This window comes from Nicotiana sylvestris, chromosome 5 (genome assembly GCF_000393655.2).
Source record: "Nicotiana sylvestris chromosome 5, ASM39365v2, whole genome shotgun sequence".
NCBI lineage: Eukaryota > Viridiplantae > Streptophyta > Magnoliopsida > Solanales > Solanaceae > Nicotiana > Nicotiana sylvestris.
Genome location: NC_091061.1, coordinates 20,283,686 through 20,300,237, shown reverse-complemented (window position 1 = coordinate 20,300,237; position 16,552 = coordinate 20,283,686). Strand labels below are relative to the sequence as shown.

Genomic DNA, 16,552 nt, shown 5'->3' with positions numbered 1-16,552 from the left:
TGTTTGTTGGTTCTTTATCAAGGTAGGTACTTTCTCTTTTAAAAGGGGAAGTTGTGACTACTTGATTTTGAACAGGTATTATGATTTCTTCTAATGTTGGAATAGTGGCTTCTATTGTACCTTTATTTTTGGTATACCATTTATTGATTATCATTTGTAAAGATCCCTTTTGATTTGGGATCTGTCCTGTTAATTCGAACCATCTAAAGAATTCAATATCGCATTTAAGTCTTTTTAAGTCCTTAATCTATTTATTTCTAAAAGATCTTCTCTGATCTAAAGAATAGGTGTTTATATACCATTTTCTTTTAATGTTATTATCAGGGTGTTCCCATAGAGCGTTTAGACTATTCCAGTCTATTTGGAAGTTATTTTCTTCTTTAATGACTCCTATTTGGTCAATTGTTTCAGCGGATTTACTTCTAGGGACAAACGGACCCTTTTGATAGATTACTGTAGGAACAGTTTTGTTAAAATTTACTCATTGTATTTTTCTATCAAGTTCTTCAATTAACCCTTCGTCGCTTTTATTGCTTTTACTATTTCCCTCCGGGGGTTTGAAAGATGAAGATCTGCTAAAGGACATTCTTCTACTAGAAGAGGCTTTGTTTATAGAGTTAGATCTTAAAAATTTTAAGTCAATAGCTCTTGTTGGATGTTGAATAACTTGTTCGATATATGAACTTTCTGGTTCATATCTTGGTTGAGTTATGGCTTCAAAACGCCATTCATCTTTTGATAATATCTCGTCTCATCGAATCATTCTAGGGACGAAGGTATTACTACGTTCTTGATTTGCTTCCATGAGCATAGTAACTCCTTTACTACTTTCAATCTTAGCTTTTGGAGCTAAAGTAGTTTTCATTAGCCTGTAATATACTCTGTATATTATTGTTATCTCTCTTGTGTTAATTTTACTATTCATGTTTTTTGTTTTAATATTAAGATTCAGAGTATCTAAAATATTCTGGTCATTTATATCAACCGAATAATTTGGATAGCAATTAAAGTAAACTGGGCCCTGGGCTAAGTTACTTTGTAGGACTCCTAATAATGAATCGTCAAAATTTAACAGTTTATCATCTCTTAGTAATAGACAGAGAGGTGTGTCTAAACCTAGTCTGTATAAAGGTTTGACAGCTACTTGGACCAGTCCGATATGGAGGAAATTATATTTTCTCTTGTACTGCTGTATATCATGTGCTGCTAATAACTTAATTGTTTCAATTAAGTTATTAATAGCAATTGTTGATTTACAAGTTTTGATGTTATAGTTTTTAATAAAATCAAACTTGCTGGTATGATATATAGTGTTAAAGGATTCTCTAGGAATACTCCAATTTTGTAAATCATTTTCTATTTTGGCAATATTAGTTACTGCCGAGATATTAGCGCTATTTAGAATTTTATTCTTTTCAGAATTAATCATTCTAATACTGAGATGTGTACCTGTTGATACAGATAGTTATTGTTTTTATATTTTTCAAAATTATTCTTTTTTGATGTTGATGATTCTCAAGATTATCTCTATAAAAATCAATCTCTCTTTCTATTGTTAATAAAGCTTTATTTCGCAGGTTATTATTTCTGGTTATAGATTTGCAAACTCTAATATTGTGTTCAACACAATCTATCTTTCTATTTGTGTTTCGGAGATGTTTCAGAGATCTCCATTTTTTATTATTAAGAATCTTATATAATAAAAAGTTCTATGTTTTATTATTAAGTTGTTTTAAGACCTTTTTAAAAGTTAAGGGAGAGGTAAATTGTCCTTAAGGTTTTTACTCTCTTTGTTATCTTAATTCAAGACTATTTATCTTAATAGTTCTCTACTGTTCTTAACAGTATATTGTTTACTGTTTATCTTCTTTTTTTTCTTTCTATATGATCTACTTCTTAAGTTATCTTAGCAGTGTTTTCAGTTCTAAGTTATCTTGGGGGTTGGGAGTTGAACGTGTTCACTGTGTCCTGTCTAACTGCGGCTCTCCTAGCCTGTAACGACGACGACAACTGACGGCAGCTTAATAGGGTTCAACTAACTCTCTCTCAGAGACCCTCACACTATGAACTGGAAATTTAGCCTCACACTGAAGAATAAGATCATGAAGATATAACGAAGATAAATGACAAACATATACTGGAATGAACAGTATAGAACAATTAAGATCTATAGCATGAAACTGATAACAAGATTTTAATTAACCTTAAAGACAATATGAAAGTTTAGCCTTTCATACTATTAACTAACATGTTTAACTTGGCTCTGATACCAATTTACGGATCTAAAAGATATAATTGAAAAAATAATTCTCGGAATTCCTTTCCTGACTCAAATAAAGCCACATTACGATGACTTAAGTGCACTTTGCACCACAGTATTAGGAAAAGAAATAAGATTTCCTTACCTAAATCTTATCTCTAAAGAAGAAAATGATTATATTAAATTACAAACAATCTTTAAGATAAATTTGCTCACTAAGCAAGTTAATTACTTAAAAAATGATATTAAAGTTCATAAAATAGAACAAACTTTAAGCTAGCCAAAAAAGAAGAAGAGTATATCCATTTTATATTTGTGAAACTTTTGTATGATCGAGTTTCTATTTATCTTTTTTCATGCCATAATCTGGTTAGTTACTCCGTGAACTTTTTTTTTTGGATAAATTACTTTACAAGTTATGCACTAAAAAGGGATGGATGATTTAGTAAATAATTTCTTAAACCATTTTTTGGGAGAAGAGACAGATAGAGGTAACTGTCAAACATATAAAAAAAAACTACCTCTTGCAACGGTAAAGTTGTCTCCATATAACCTATAGGTACGGGTTCGAGCCATGGAAGCAACTATTAATGCTTGCATTAGGGTAGACTGTCTACATCACACCCTTGAGGCGCGGACCTTCGCCGGACCTTGCGTAAACACGGGATGCTTTGTGCACCAGGCTACCCTTTACCTCTTTCATAGTTTAATGAGAATCAAGAAGCTTTATGATGTTTATAAAGGTTGTTTTTTGCTTTAGCTATAAGCATGTGACCTGTTTAGCATCAAATTTGTGGTTATTCGTAGAAATATTAGCCCTAATGTGGATGGGTAAGGCCATATATAAAAATTTTGTATACATGATAAACTACTGAGATCTTAGTTTCTCAAGTATAGTAATCCTTCTAGGTTCATCAACTGAATGAGTTTCTTAGTTGGACATTTAAGTCTAAACCTTTCATAGTGTTAAGTCCCATATTAATTGACGAAGTCAGTTGTGGCCTCCTTATTGTGGTCCGGGATAATTCTCCCTCATGAGCTAACTTTTAGAGTTGGGTTAGACCCAAGGTTCATTTCTAACATGGTATCAGATTCAAACTCATCTATCCCTGTTGTTGTGTTGCACGCATCAATTGTCCAGTCCTAGCGTGCGAGGGGGTGTTAAGTCCCACATTAGTATCTGTGAAAATAGCACGGGCTAGCCAGTTTTCGGATTGATCATTGAAAAATAGCCAGCATTTGCAAAGTCATTAAAAAATAGCCACTATTTTGCTGCAACACGGAAAGTTCTAGCATAATATATTGGAGATTGGTGCACCTGTGTAGCTGTGTATGAACTTCTAGCATATTATGATGGAACTCCAACACACGAAAAGCTCCAGCATAATATACTGGAGATTGGAGCACATGTGTATGAACTTCCAGTATATTATGCTAGACCAGTATATTATGCTGAAATATTTTCTGAATTTTGAATAGTGTTTTCGTTCAGATTTATCTTTACATGAAAAGTGGCTAAATTTCGATACTTTTGAAATTGTGGCTATTTTTCAATTACCACTTGTAAATCTGGTTATTTTTGAATTTCACCCTTAGTATCCTGAATAGGTGTTAATCTCCTTATATGGTCTTGGAAATCTTCCCATCATGAGCTAGCTTTTGGGATTAAATTAGATCTAATATCCATTTTTTCACACTTCAAAATTAAAGCAAGAATTATATCCTGAAAGGAAGAGATCATTTATGTAGGAACAAAGTTTCATTTTGATTAGGTTTTATAAAATTGTAATCTAAGAGAGGAAAAAACAAGATAAAAGGGAATAAGGAAAAGTGGCAACGTAAATCCCCCTTTACTTCTTTTATCTTTATCTTACATGAAATTGATGCTTATGATTTGCTAAACTGTTGGTTTGGACTGGTTAAAAACTGTGTTGGAGGTGTCGAGATGTAGAACGGGAACTTGGGAATGAATGGAAGGTAGTTGGGATGGTGTGAACAGCTGAAGCAATGTGTTAATTGTTGCCTTAACGCTGTTTGCTTGCCAGGTCTGGTGACAGCAAGCTTAACCGCGATCACAGGGCATTGGCCGCGATGCGGCCAAGCATGATTCTCTGGAGCAGTGTTTCAAGTACAAAAAGATAATGTGGATTGCAAGAGGTTAGTCGAGCCTAGATTAGAATAACACGGACCTCGATTGCAACACATGCACCGCAATAGTGATTGACCTTCACTCTTTGACCCCAGACGTAGCTAACAGTTTCATCTATTCCAAATATGCTTATCAGATCTGAAATGAACTTAACGAACGATGTGGTCAGTCAAATGAGGCATGAACTTATCCAGTTCAAAAAGGAACTCAGTATGCTATCTGAGGGATCCTGTGATATTGAACTTATTAAGTTGTGGGATGAGTTAGACTCTCTAAACAGTAATTCTTGTTGCAGCTGTGATTGTCAATATGATGGAAAGGTAAAAACGATTAAGGACAAGGAAACTCTGAAACTTAATCAGTTCTTAATTGGCCTTAATGACTCTTATAGTGGTACCATAAGAAACATAACTATGATGAAACCTACACCTAACATCGGTCAAACTTGTTCTCTCCTACTTCAAGATGAAAAATCTGAATCCAGACTCTTTCACACCATGTTCCTGAATCAGCTTCTTTCTCTGCTGGTTCCTCATCAGAAGGGCAGACATATCCTCCCAAAACAAATTTCTCTAGTCACAAAGAAGTCTAATAATTACTGCAAGAAACCAGGCCATACCATTGATAAATACAATAGATTCCATGGTTTGAGAATGATTCCTTAGGAGTCGTTTGGTACGCAGGATTAGGTAGGATAAAATATAGGATTAAATTATACTGTGTTTGGTTGGCGGTATAAATTTATCCCGGGATCCCTTAGTGTTTAATAATTTTCACAAAGTTGGTAAATTGATTGAGATATGGTGGGATCAACAAGTCATGGATAGTAAATGTACTCAACACTTCTTAAAATGTTAAATTTAATTTAGAGTTATGGGAAGAAGATTGGAAATTAAATTTGGAGTAAACAAGTGCTACTTGACTATCCGTTTTTGGATCCAACACTGGTATCTCTTCCTAATTAGTAGCCAAGTATAATCTAAATATTTTATCATGTGATTAAGTGCTCAATTGGAACATGCCTTTGTTTGAGTGTCTAAATGAAATATGTACGAGCAAATTCAAGGGGATGTTAATGTATTCTGCCTTCTCTGGAGGAATATATGGATAATCGTTCAAGTTAGTACTCCCTCTGTTTCAATTTAGATGACACACTTTCCTTATTAGTCCGTTCCAAAAAAATGATACATTTCTACACTTTCTTTATTAGTCCATTCCATGATAATTCAATTTTAGTAAGAATTATCTATTTAAAAACTCAGTGAGCTCCTTTACGATTTCCTATTTTCGAATGTGTTCGCTTGCTGGTACTCTACTCGACTTTCCATCTCTCTTGTCATCTCCGCTAACTTTTTTGGGTCACCGCCCATTGATTAATTGTGACACCACTTATGAGAAATTCCGTGTACGTACTACCTGCATTTTTGTAAGAGGTTGTTTCCACTGCTTTGAGCTCCTGATCACATAGAGGCAACTTTACCAGTTACGTCAAGGCTCCCACTATGGGCGGGGTTCAGGGAAGAGCGGGACCACAAAGGTCTATTATATGTAGTCTTGTACAACATTTTTGCAAGAAGTTGTTTCCACTAGTCGAATCGGTGACCTCTTGGTCAAATGGCATCAACTTTACCAGTTACATCAAGGCTCCCGATGGGTCCGAGAAAGGGCGGGACCACAAGGTCTATTATTGACAGTCTTACCCTACATTTTTTGCTAGAGGCAGTTTTCAATGTTCGAATCCGTGACCTTGGTCATGCGTCAGTAACTTTACTAGTTAAACTAACGCTCCCCTTCTTAATATTTAGATTTAATATGTATAAATATTGTATGACGTACCGATGAGTTGTTTGCTTCCCCTTTATCTTTTGCTCCTCCATTTTCTTTTCCTCTTTCCATGTATGCAATTTTCACTAGTCAAGCCAAAGTTCAAGTTTTCAAGTCTGATGTATAAAAGGTACACAAACCTTTATTAGGAGAAGTAGAAAAACAAGAACAGAAGAAACTGAAGAAAGAAACATATATAAAGCATATAGCAGGAAACAATTTACTGCAGATATAGCCAGACTTACCTTTTGACCACTTAAAGTTGAGCAAATCGGCCAAAGGTTGTTGCTGTTAGAACCTCTTAATTGAGAAAATTAGGTGAAGACAGTAAGCGCTGGGACTCAGAAAGAAAGATCTGTGAGAGAGAAGTAGACAAATTGAAAGGCTACCAATTAGAAAGAAGAATCAAATAAAGATATAATAATTGCAAGATTAAAATAGTACAATTCATTGACTTCTTAAGTCTTTTCCCTCTTGCAGTGTATGTGTATGTGAACCCATTTCCCATTGCTCTATTCCAAAAAAGTGACTAATTTTTAAATTTGAAAATAATTTAAATTAAATTTACAATTCTCACCTAAATTGGAACATACCCATTATCATCTCCATTTGTCTCGGGATTCGTGTGGGTTTAATAGAAAATCATTTTAACTACTCCCTCCTTTTACTTTTCTAAAAACAAATTTTTATTTTTATTTGTCACTTTTCGCATATCAAGAAAAAATATTTTTTTTCTGTTTTGCTCTTATCATTAATTACTCATTCCAAATCATTTTTCAAATCCATTAAGATTATACATCAATTAATATGGATAACATGGTAAATTATGCACTTAATTTATTAGTATTTCTTAAAAGGTTTGTAAAGTCAATAATGGACAAGTAAAAGTGAACGAATGGAGTATTTCAATAGTTATATAGATGTCAATCAATATAATCAAAATTAGCTCCGACATGTTACCGGACACGTTGAGAAAGTGGTAAAAAATGAGTAGTTAAGGAAGAGAAAATTAAGTGGGCGTTTGCACATAAGAATATATAAAATTCCGGGGAAAAAATTATTTGAAAATTAGAATTGTGTATGAATATGAATACAATTTGGAGCTATTTTTGAATATTTATGAGTAATTTGAAGTGAAATTTTTGAAAAACGGCTTTTTGAAGTTTTTCAAATTTTCGAAATTCAACTTCAAGTGAAATTTAAAATTTTCATGGACAAACATTGATTCGGAAAAAGTAAAAAAATTCTTATGGCTAAACGGGCCCCAAGTATGTATGCAGCCTAATGTGTGAATGAGAATCTTGGAACAACAATAAAATTACTTATGTATGATATATAGGTCACAAGTTTGAACTGTCGTCGAAATAGTTACTAATATTTGTATTATGGTAGATTATCTATAGGATAGCCTTAGAGCACGACAGTTCCCGAACTCTCTGCACGTCTTACGGAGAATAGGTGCACATATGTGCTCTGATGGAGTAAGCATAGGCAAAGCATTGGACATACAAACCTTTATTAATCCTTGTGCTATTAATCACATGGCATTTGCTACAAAATACTGATTCCTTTTGTCCCACACGTGAGCTTTATTAGTATTAGTTAGAGGCCAACACAATATATTGGGATACATCTATTAATTGTGAAAATGTGTCATCCAATTTTTAAGGATACATGGATTGAAAAAGTACTTACTACTGTATTATGTTATCTTGTTGAGTCTCTATAAATACCCATTCCATATGTAGAAATTTAGCACTTAGAATTTCATCATCCTCATCATTACATTGTAATTTTTCTATCAATGCAGTTGTAATTTTTCCCAGGAAAACCATATCAACTTTTCACTTTATGTGCATCTGTATGTTGTGTTTGGTTCTACACACTTTATATTTTTTCCTGAATTGCATGTGCCGATCCACACTCAGTACTGAAGCATGGAACATCTTCTGGTTTTCAGCTGCTTGCTATTTCAAAGAAGGTTATAGAGCATATTTAGATTGCAGTCTTGCATGTCTGATGTTACTACAGCTTAGTAATGATACAATGATTCTTGTGCAAGTCTACAGCTGTATATTCAAATAATAACGTGAAAATAGCACGGGCTAGTTAGTTTTCGGACCGGTAATTGAATAATAGTCAGTGTTTGCAAAGTCATTGAAAAATAGGCATTATTTTGCTACAACACGAAAAGTTCAAGCATAATATACCGGAAATTGGAGCACTTGTGTATGAACTTCTAGCATATTATGCTGGAAGTCCAATATATTATACTGGAACTCCAGTATATTATGCTGGAATATTTTTTGCATTTTGAACAGTATTTTCGTTCATATTTATATTTACATGAAAAGTGGCTAAATTTCGATTACTTTTGAAACTGTGGCTATTTTTCAATTACCACTTGTAAATCTGACTATTTTTGAATTTCACCCAATAATAACCCTCCAAAGCAACGGCAAATTGTTGCCAATGTTTTTCCGATGTGAGACACCGACAATATGGAGAACAGTTCTGCAGTAAAAATTACAAAGACTATAGAGAGTGTATAGAGTGTGACAAGAACTGAAGAGAATATTGTAACTTCTAAAAAGGGCAGACCAGTGCACAAAGCATCTCGCTTTCACACAAGGTCCAAGGAAGGGCCGCATCCTAAGGGGGTGTGATGTAGGCAGTCTAGTCTACCCTGACGCAAGCACCAGTGGCTGATTACATGACTCGAACTCGTGACCTATAAGTCACACGGAGATAACATGACCGTTGCTCCAAGGCTCCCCTTCAATCTTGTAATTTATGTTGAAAGAAAAACCCATGCATTACCATTAACAAACTCAATTAGTACTAAAGTGAGGACGGGTGTTGTGAGCAGAGGCAGACCCAGGATTTGAAGGTCGCCGGTGCACTTTTCGATTCAACTAAAATCTGTTTTGTATATTAGGTGTCCACTACTAATATATCACTATTTTCTAAAGACAAATACATGTATACATGAAATTTTTGCCGAACTTTACGGATGCCGATGACTCCTCTCTGTATAGCATAGGTCCGCCTCTGGCTGTGAGAGGAGCTTACAAGCATCACATAGTCCAAGCAAATATGTATCATCTTTTTTTGACTGGTGAATGTATATCATTCTTTTCAATAAACACTGAATTAGGCAAAGGGGAAACTGTTTCTGTTGCTTTTATATTCGCTGTAAATGCATTACCTCCAATCGGTCACTTGTACGAGGAAGAAGTTCAGAGATCATACCATCTAATAGACCGTCTAAAGCACTAAGATATCATCTATGGCTACAGATAGATGACACTTCAGTGTCTACTTCCTAAGTTGATCATCTTATCACAGTAACTTAATTCTTATTGTTAAAAATGCTTCAGTGTCTTTTTTTCTGGACTATATTATAAAAAAAGTGGCAGCCCGGTGCACGAAGCTCCCGCTATGCGCGGGATCCAGGGAAGGACGAGACCACAAGAGTTTATTGTACGCAACATTACCCTGCATTTCTGCAAGAGCCTGTTTCCACGGCTCGAACCCGTGACCTCCAGGTCACCAGGCAGCAAGCCAGCAACATAGGTTAATTTGTCATTTGAAGAAAACTTCAAACGTTTCAAAACTACACGGGAAAAAGCAAGGATTTGAGATTTTTTGCATTTTAAAGTGACAAACAGAGTTGTTAATAGAAGAACCATAGTCAGAGTAAGAAGCAAATAGAAAAAATTGAAACATACATGATATACTTATTTTTCAGGACAGTTCTGCTGTCTACACACAAAAGGGAAACAAAAAGAAATTGAACAGAAGTCGTAGTAATACTTGATAATCAGTTACTGTATTAACCACAATGGACAAAAATAATATAAAAGGATATTAATGTACGAATAAAGTTAATACATTCGTATGACATACTCACAGAGATTTGCCCAGATAATTAAGGACCTACCATGACCATCTCACGCATGCACTCACGAGTAGCACTTTACCTCAAGGTTGTCTTCTCCCGTCATATCTGTAACATATTCCTTAATCCTTATGGCTGAAACTTCCAGTTGACAGCTGCCCAACAGTGAGATATACTTTAATGAAAAAATATCAGCAAAACTGTCCGGGATCTCCATAAGCTCAGTACAGTCTAGTATTTGTAATTCCTCAAGCACGGGAAAGGATTCCTCTCCATTAACCTTCCATTCAGAAAAAGATACCCTATCCAATGTCAGCGATTTGAGATTCTCGAAGGCGTCTTCTTCTTCCATGTTCCATTCTTTCCCCTGGATGATTGCTTCTTCTAGACTCAGGTTTTGAAGTTTGGGCAGTCTCGCAATTCTTGACAGTGAATTGGATGGCAGAGCAAAGCTTCCCAATACAAGTTTTTTCAAGCTCGAAGGGAAGTGAAAATCACACTGATGTATACATGGGTAAAAATATGCTCGAACTTCTTCAAGTTCATCAAGGATATCCAATCTTGGAAAACAAATCTGCTCTGCTGAACAAGGACAGGGTTCCTCAATGGTGAATGTAAGGCTTCGAAGATTGGGAATCCTTTTGAAAATATCCTCTCTGTTTCCCGAAGAGGAAAGCTTGAGACCATACAATATTCTCAAATGCTCTAACTTTAGGTCCTCTTCTAACACTGTTGATTCATCAGTATCCAAATCAAAGACCGAACAACTATCCATGCTCACATGTTGCAACTTTACAAGACTCCAAATACTAGGTGATAGTACCATGTTTGATCCCTGGTTATCCACCACAAGAGTTTCCAGATTCAAGAGGTTTGAAAATGACGGAGGAAGAGCTTTTGCCTTCATCTGAATCTTTAAGCACCTTAAATGAACAAGCATGCCTATTTCATTCAGCAAAGAATATGTCAATCTTATTTTGTGCAGCTCCAACCTTTTAAGAAGTCTCAAGTGTCTTAGGTGACAGTTGTAGGAAAGATGATTGTGCTTCCCATCAGAAACCATCAAAGAGAGGAGGTGTTTAACATAAGGATTTTTCTTTTCTGGATTGAAAAGGCAAAATTTTCATCCAAATGAAAAAGACGTCGGTCATAACGAATGATCATTGCACGTGGCACACGTTCTGAAGAAGAAGGAGACGGAGCACTTGAACTTATGAAATCAAACAGCTGTTCCTCTCTAGCTTTTATTAAACAAAAATCATGCACAAGATCATGAATTCGGCAACTCGATGCCCTACCTCTCTCACTGGAAACTATTACCAAGCCACTGCAAACTAACTCATCCAAATGAACCTCCACTACTTCTTCCACACTCTTCATCTCAATCTGTTCCAATAGTCCTTCAGCACTCCATAAATCTTTCAATTCAGATATTTCAATATATTCATCCTTTGGATAGCATCAAGGTAAAGCAGGCACGGCTTTAAGTGATCTGATAAATGGTCATAACTAAATTGTAAAACCTCCATGAATTCAAAATCATCTAATAAAAAGGAATTCAAACTGTTTAGAACTTCACACCAAAAAGCCTTACTCTTTTCTTTCGTTGCAATGACTCCACCAATCAGATGAAGTACCAACGGAAGCCCTTTACATTTTTTGGTTATTTCATATCCAACATCCAATAGTTCATCAGGGCAAATTTCTTCTCCGAATACCTTTCTCTGTAATAATTCCCAACTTTCTTCTAGATTTAGCAATCGAAGATGAAAAGGATCACTGCAGCGTTTTCCATGCAAAGCCACATTCATTATTCGACTTGTTATAATAACTCTGCTTCCATTCATAAATTCAGGAAAATGTCTTGTTAAATCATCCCAAGCTGTAGTATCCCACAAGTCATCCAAGACAATTAGGTACCTCCTTCTATATAGCTCTCTTTGGAGCTTATCACCAACAACAAAATCCTCACTGAATTTTGCATCTGAACCAATCACTTGATTATAAATTTTCTGCAAAATCTTATTCATGTCATACTCTTGGTCGACTGTGCACCACGCACGAACATCGAAATGATTAGCAATAGACTTATTATTATATACTCTGTAAGCCAAAGTAGTTTTTCCAAGTCCTGGCATGCCAATGATCGAAATGACATCTAGCGTTGCTGGTCCACTAGTGAGCTTCCTTATTATCCAATTTGTCTCCTCCTCAAACCCAATCTGAACTAGCTTGTTGGGAGAGTTTACGACAATAAGACCCTTGTTCTTTTGGATCTTCTTTGATACCTCTTCTTTGATAAGCTTGATCTTTTCTATGTTACCCGGAAGTGAGAAGATAAGTTGCAAGAGACCGTGATCTCTGACAATAATTGAATTAATGGCATGTTCTGCCTCATATGCAACATCTAGAATACGAGTCCAGAGATCTCTGTTCAATTCTTGCTCAACATTCGTGAAGAACGGTCTTGTGAATTCTAGGTCTTCTTTCAGCAGTCCAATTTCTTTCTTTAGTAAAACAACCGAATATGCATTGGAATTGAGCAAGTCATTTAAGCTTTTGAGTAGAAGAGTCATGAAGAGTGGTCCGTCACTCATGGGGAAGCTTAGTTGAGATGAGTCTTCGGGGGCTTTCAGGAAAACATGCTTGAGATCTTCCTTCAGTAGTTCAATACTCTCCAGCAAGTCTAGACTGCCACAGTTTGTTTCACTGGTATTCACATCACCCCTTGATTTCTCTTCTAAGTTGCAAACAAGAATGGATACCTCCCTGGTAAGTGCTCCAACACGTGTCAAGAGATCGAACAATTTGTCGTGATGAATAAAGTCCTTGGGCATATCTGTGAGAATAATCAATAGGAACTCTATCACGACATGAACGTTTCGAGCTGAAGTGCCAGCAGTAAGAACAGCTACCATGTGCTCTTGCAGATGAATCAAATATTCTCTAAGAATGTATGGAGAGGCTCCTAGGAGCTCCTTAAAGAAGTGTCCAACTTCTGTTGACTTTGAATTTGTAAAATTTGTAGAACATATATGCATAACTTCCAGTTCAACAGGAATAATCTTCACAAGTAGATCAACTAGCTTGAAATTGAGTTGAGGGACACTAAGTTGATCAGTCAAAAGGACAAAACAGAAGTGTCCTACTCTCTCAGCCATAAGTTGAAATTGAGGTAAGACGTATTCAATTGTCTCATGCTCAATGCAACCATTTACTTTTAACCCAAGGAAATCTCTTATATTGTCGCACACATTTTGAATTATCTCGTATTGAGTCTTCAACTCAGCACAGTGCTTGGGAAGATCACAGAGATTCACGAGGAGTGATTCCAAAAGTTCAACCAACTGCTCCTCAGTCATGGTGGCACTTGATTTAGAATGAAATGGTAAGCTGATACAATTTTTGATATTTTCCAGGACGCGAGGAACGACATGATCCATGTCATATTTAACCAGCAAGTTATCTCCACTTTCATAGAAAACTGACCGAACTAGATCATCGACCCGTTGTGCTTTGCGAGACATTTTCGCATTGAAACCATCCAAATTGGAACAAGAAAGCTGAAGAAATGTCGACAAAAATGTCAGCTCCAATTTCAGCTTTTCAGTTTGATCCATGTCAATAACAATTTGATCTCGTCCATTCTTCAACCTCTCTATGAAATCCAGAAGATTGAAAATGTCTTTGCGAAGTACAAAAGATGAGACCTGCCAAAAGACCAAATGTAATATCAAATTTTCAAAGCTGCAAATTTCTGACAAATTTTACTCTGCATTGTAGACAGGCAACTAACATAGTTGTAGAAGGCTTTGCTTCAAAATACAAAGCAAGCGTTAAAGAAGGATGGTTTATTTTAATTTGTATGTATATGATTTAGCATCTTAATTAGTGGTTATTTTCTCAAAATAAGGGTAAACTAAGTTCAACCCCCCAAAAAAAAGAGTATTTCCAATTTATATTTGCCACAATCTAGTTAATCACTCCATACATTGAAACACTTTTACCTTTTTGATGATTTAGTAAATAATCTCAATAATCATTTTCTGGAAGAAGAGATGAATAAAGGTAACTATTAAACATACATATAAAACAACCTCTTGCATATTTAAACAAGGATCAAGAAGCTTTATATGTTCAGGTGCACAATTAAAACATGTCTTTGTTCGAGTGTGTAGATGAAATATACTGGCAAATTTAAAGGGCTTTCGACGTATTTCCGCCTTCTCTTGAGGATTATATTCATAATCATCCAAGCCAATATTGGGTTTAATACGTATAAGTATTGTATGACGTACCAATGAGTTGTTTGCTTCCCCTTTCTTTGTTTCTCCTTCATTTTGTTTTCCTCTTTCCATTTATGCAATTCTCACTAGTCAAGCCAAAGTATCTTTCCTTTTCCTTCCTTTCAAGTTTTCAAGTCTGATGTACAAAAAGTACACAAACCTTTATTAGGAGAAGTAGAAAAAAAGAACACAAGAACATGAAGGAAAAAGCATACAGTATATACAGCCAGATCTACTTATCCTTATATAACAACCATTCACTAAACAAACCATGTTTTTCTCATAACCGATTTTTATGTTATGTTATAATGTATGTCATCTATAACACTACTTCACTATAGCAGCCAAAAAATATCCGCAGATATAGCCAGACTTCTCAAACAAAACAAAAAAAAATGTGGAATGACCATAGTACTCCCAGCCCAGTTACCAAAATATTACTTTTTCATCTATTTTAACACAAAAAGATTTTCATCTTGATGTACTAAGAAAATAAATTATTCATGCAAAGTTTTTGATTCTTGAAACATTGATCAAGGTCAAACATCCAATGGTGTGTAATAAGCAATTATTTTGATAAACAGTAATTTTAGATGCAGTTAGTCTAAAACACCAGAAATGTCAATCTTATTTAGGCTGAAATGAGTTGGGTCAAGATGGCTGAGTTCAACAAATAGGCAGGTCAATCACCAGCCCAACCTTGGGCGGGTTGAGCGGATTTAGGCTCAAATTGTCACCCCAATTTTTTACCATGATTTTTCCAACACAGCTAAATCTGTTGTTGATTTGAGCTGTTTAGTCTTAACTAGCTAGTGTATATGATTTAGCTGAGCCTCATCCATTATATATTTTGCTTAATTGATCAATAAAAGAAAGAAGAATCTTTGTTACAGTATATCTTTGAGTCGGAAAACAAAAACCCTCGTAAATTTCAAATAGAGAACAACAGAAATTAAATAAGAGATGTTCAACATAAGCATACCTTTAAGTTCAGCAAACCAAGATTAAGCTGTTAGGAACTCTTGCTTGTTTGAGAAATAGTTGAAGAAAGAAAGATTTGTGAGAGATTTTAGTTGAAGTAATTGGCTAAGGACAATTTGAAAGGCCACCAATAGAAAGAAGAATCAGATACAGATTGATAATTCCATGATTAACATACAAGTCAATGACTAATGAATTGAAGTTTTTTTTAAAGCTAATTCAAATGAGTTTGGTGGAGAGGTAAAGTTATTTGTCACGGAATGGTAAAGTTGCAGTCACTTATACTCCAGGAATAGTCAAATTCAGCCGGATGGATTTTCGAGTGATGAGGCATGTCCAGCTTGAAAGAAATCTTGCCGATCTTGGCAGTGATTTCAAATGGCCTCTCGTAGCGCCCAGTCAAGTTTTGATTGACGCCTCTCAATGATTTGAACTGCCGGGGATTGAGTTTAACCATCACTTTATCCCCAATTCTGTAGTTCACCGGACGTCTGCTTGTATTACATTAGGTTGCCCGTTTGGTAGGGCATACAATAATAGTGCGGAATAAATTGTATTAGTAATGCATCGATTAGTAATGTATGTGTTAGTAAGAATAATGCGGAATAAGGTGTATTATTAATGTAAGCATTAGTTATGCATATATTATTTCTTATTTACTATTTGGTGTGGTGTATTAAAATTATAATGCATTGCATAATTTTTAAGAAAAATAGTTATTTACAAAAACACCTTTCATATTCTCTAGTTTTAAGGGATTTTAAGGATAATTTTGTCTTTAACCATACTAATGCATGCATTAATAGCCTTGATATTACTAATGTCATGGTTTTCTATGCATTACTTATATATAGGATAATACCAAATATAATGTATAATTAATACAAATATTAGTTATACACATATTGAAAAAATGTACCAAACAAAATATTAATAATGCATAAAGCTAATGGTTGTATTATTTTTTCTAATATCTCCTACCAAACTAATGATACGGCTTCCTCAAAACTTGGGTAAAAACAAAATGTTTCGTGCACCAAATAATCTTTTTTCCAATAATTATATAGATGTCAATCAATGACAAGAGGGGTTGCTCTGATGGTAAGCAACCCCCACTTCCAACCGAGAGGTTGTGAGTTCGAGTCTCCCCA

The 16,552-nt window shown here is 35.1% G+C and overlaps 1 protein-coding gene and 2 pseudogenes across 1 annotated transcript; 1 reads left to right on the top strand and 2 right to left on the bottom strand.

Moving 5' to 3' along the window:
• Positions 1-6,349, bottom strand: part of LOC104244352 (putative late blight resistance protein homolog R1A-3) — a 28,191-nt pseudogene extending 21,842 nt beyond the window's left edge.
• LOC138868344 (uncharacterized) lies at positions 4,583-5,074 on the top strand. Its single transcript, XM_070145894.1, has one exon. The coding sequence runs from the start codon at positions 4,583-4,585 to the stop codon at positions 5,072-5,074; it is 492 nt and encodes a 163-aa protein (XP_070001995.1).
• Positions 6,350-9,944: 3,595 nt separating the features above from the next.
• Positions 9,945-15,629, bottom strand: LOC104244353 (putative late blight resistance protein homolog R1A-3; annotated as a pseudogene).
• Positions 15,630-16,552: the final 923 nt, after the last annotated feature.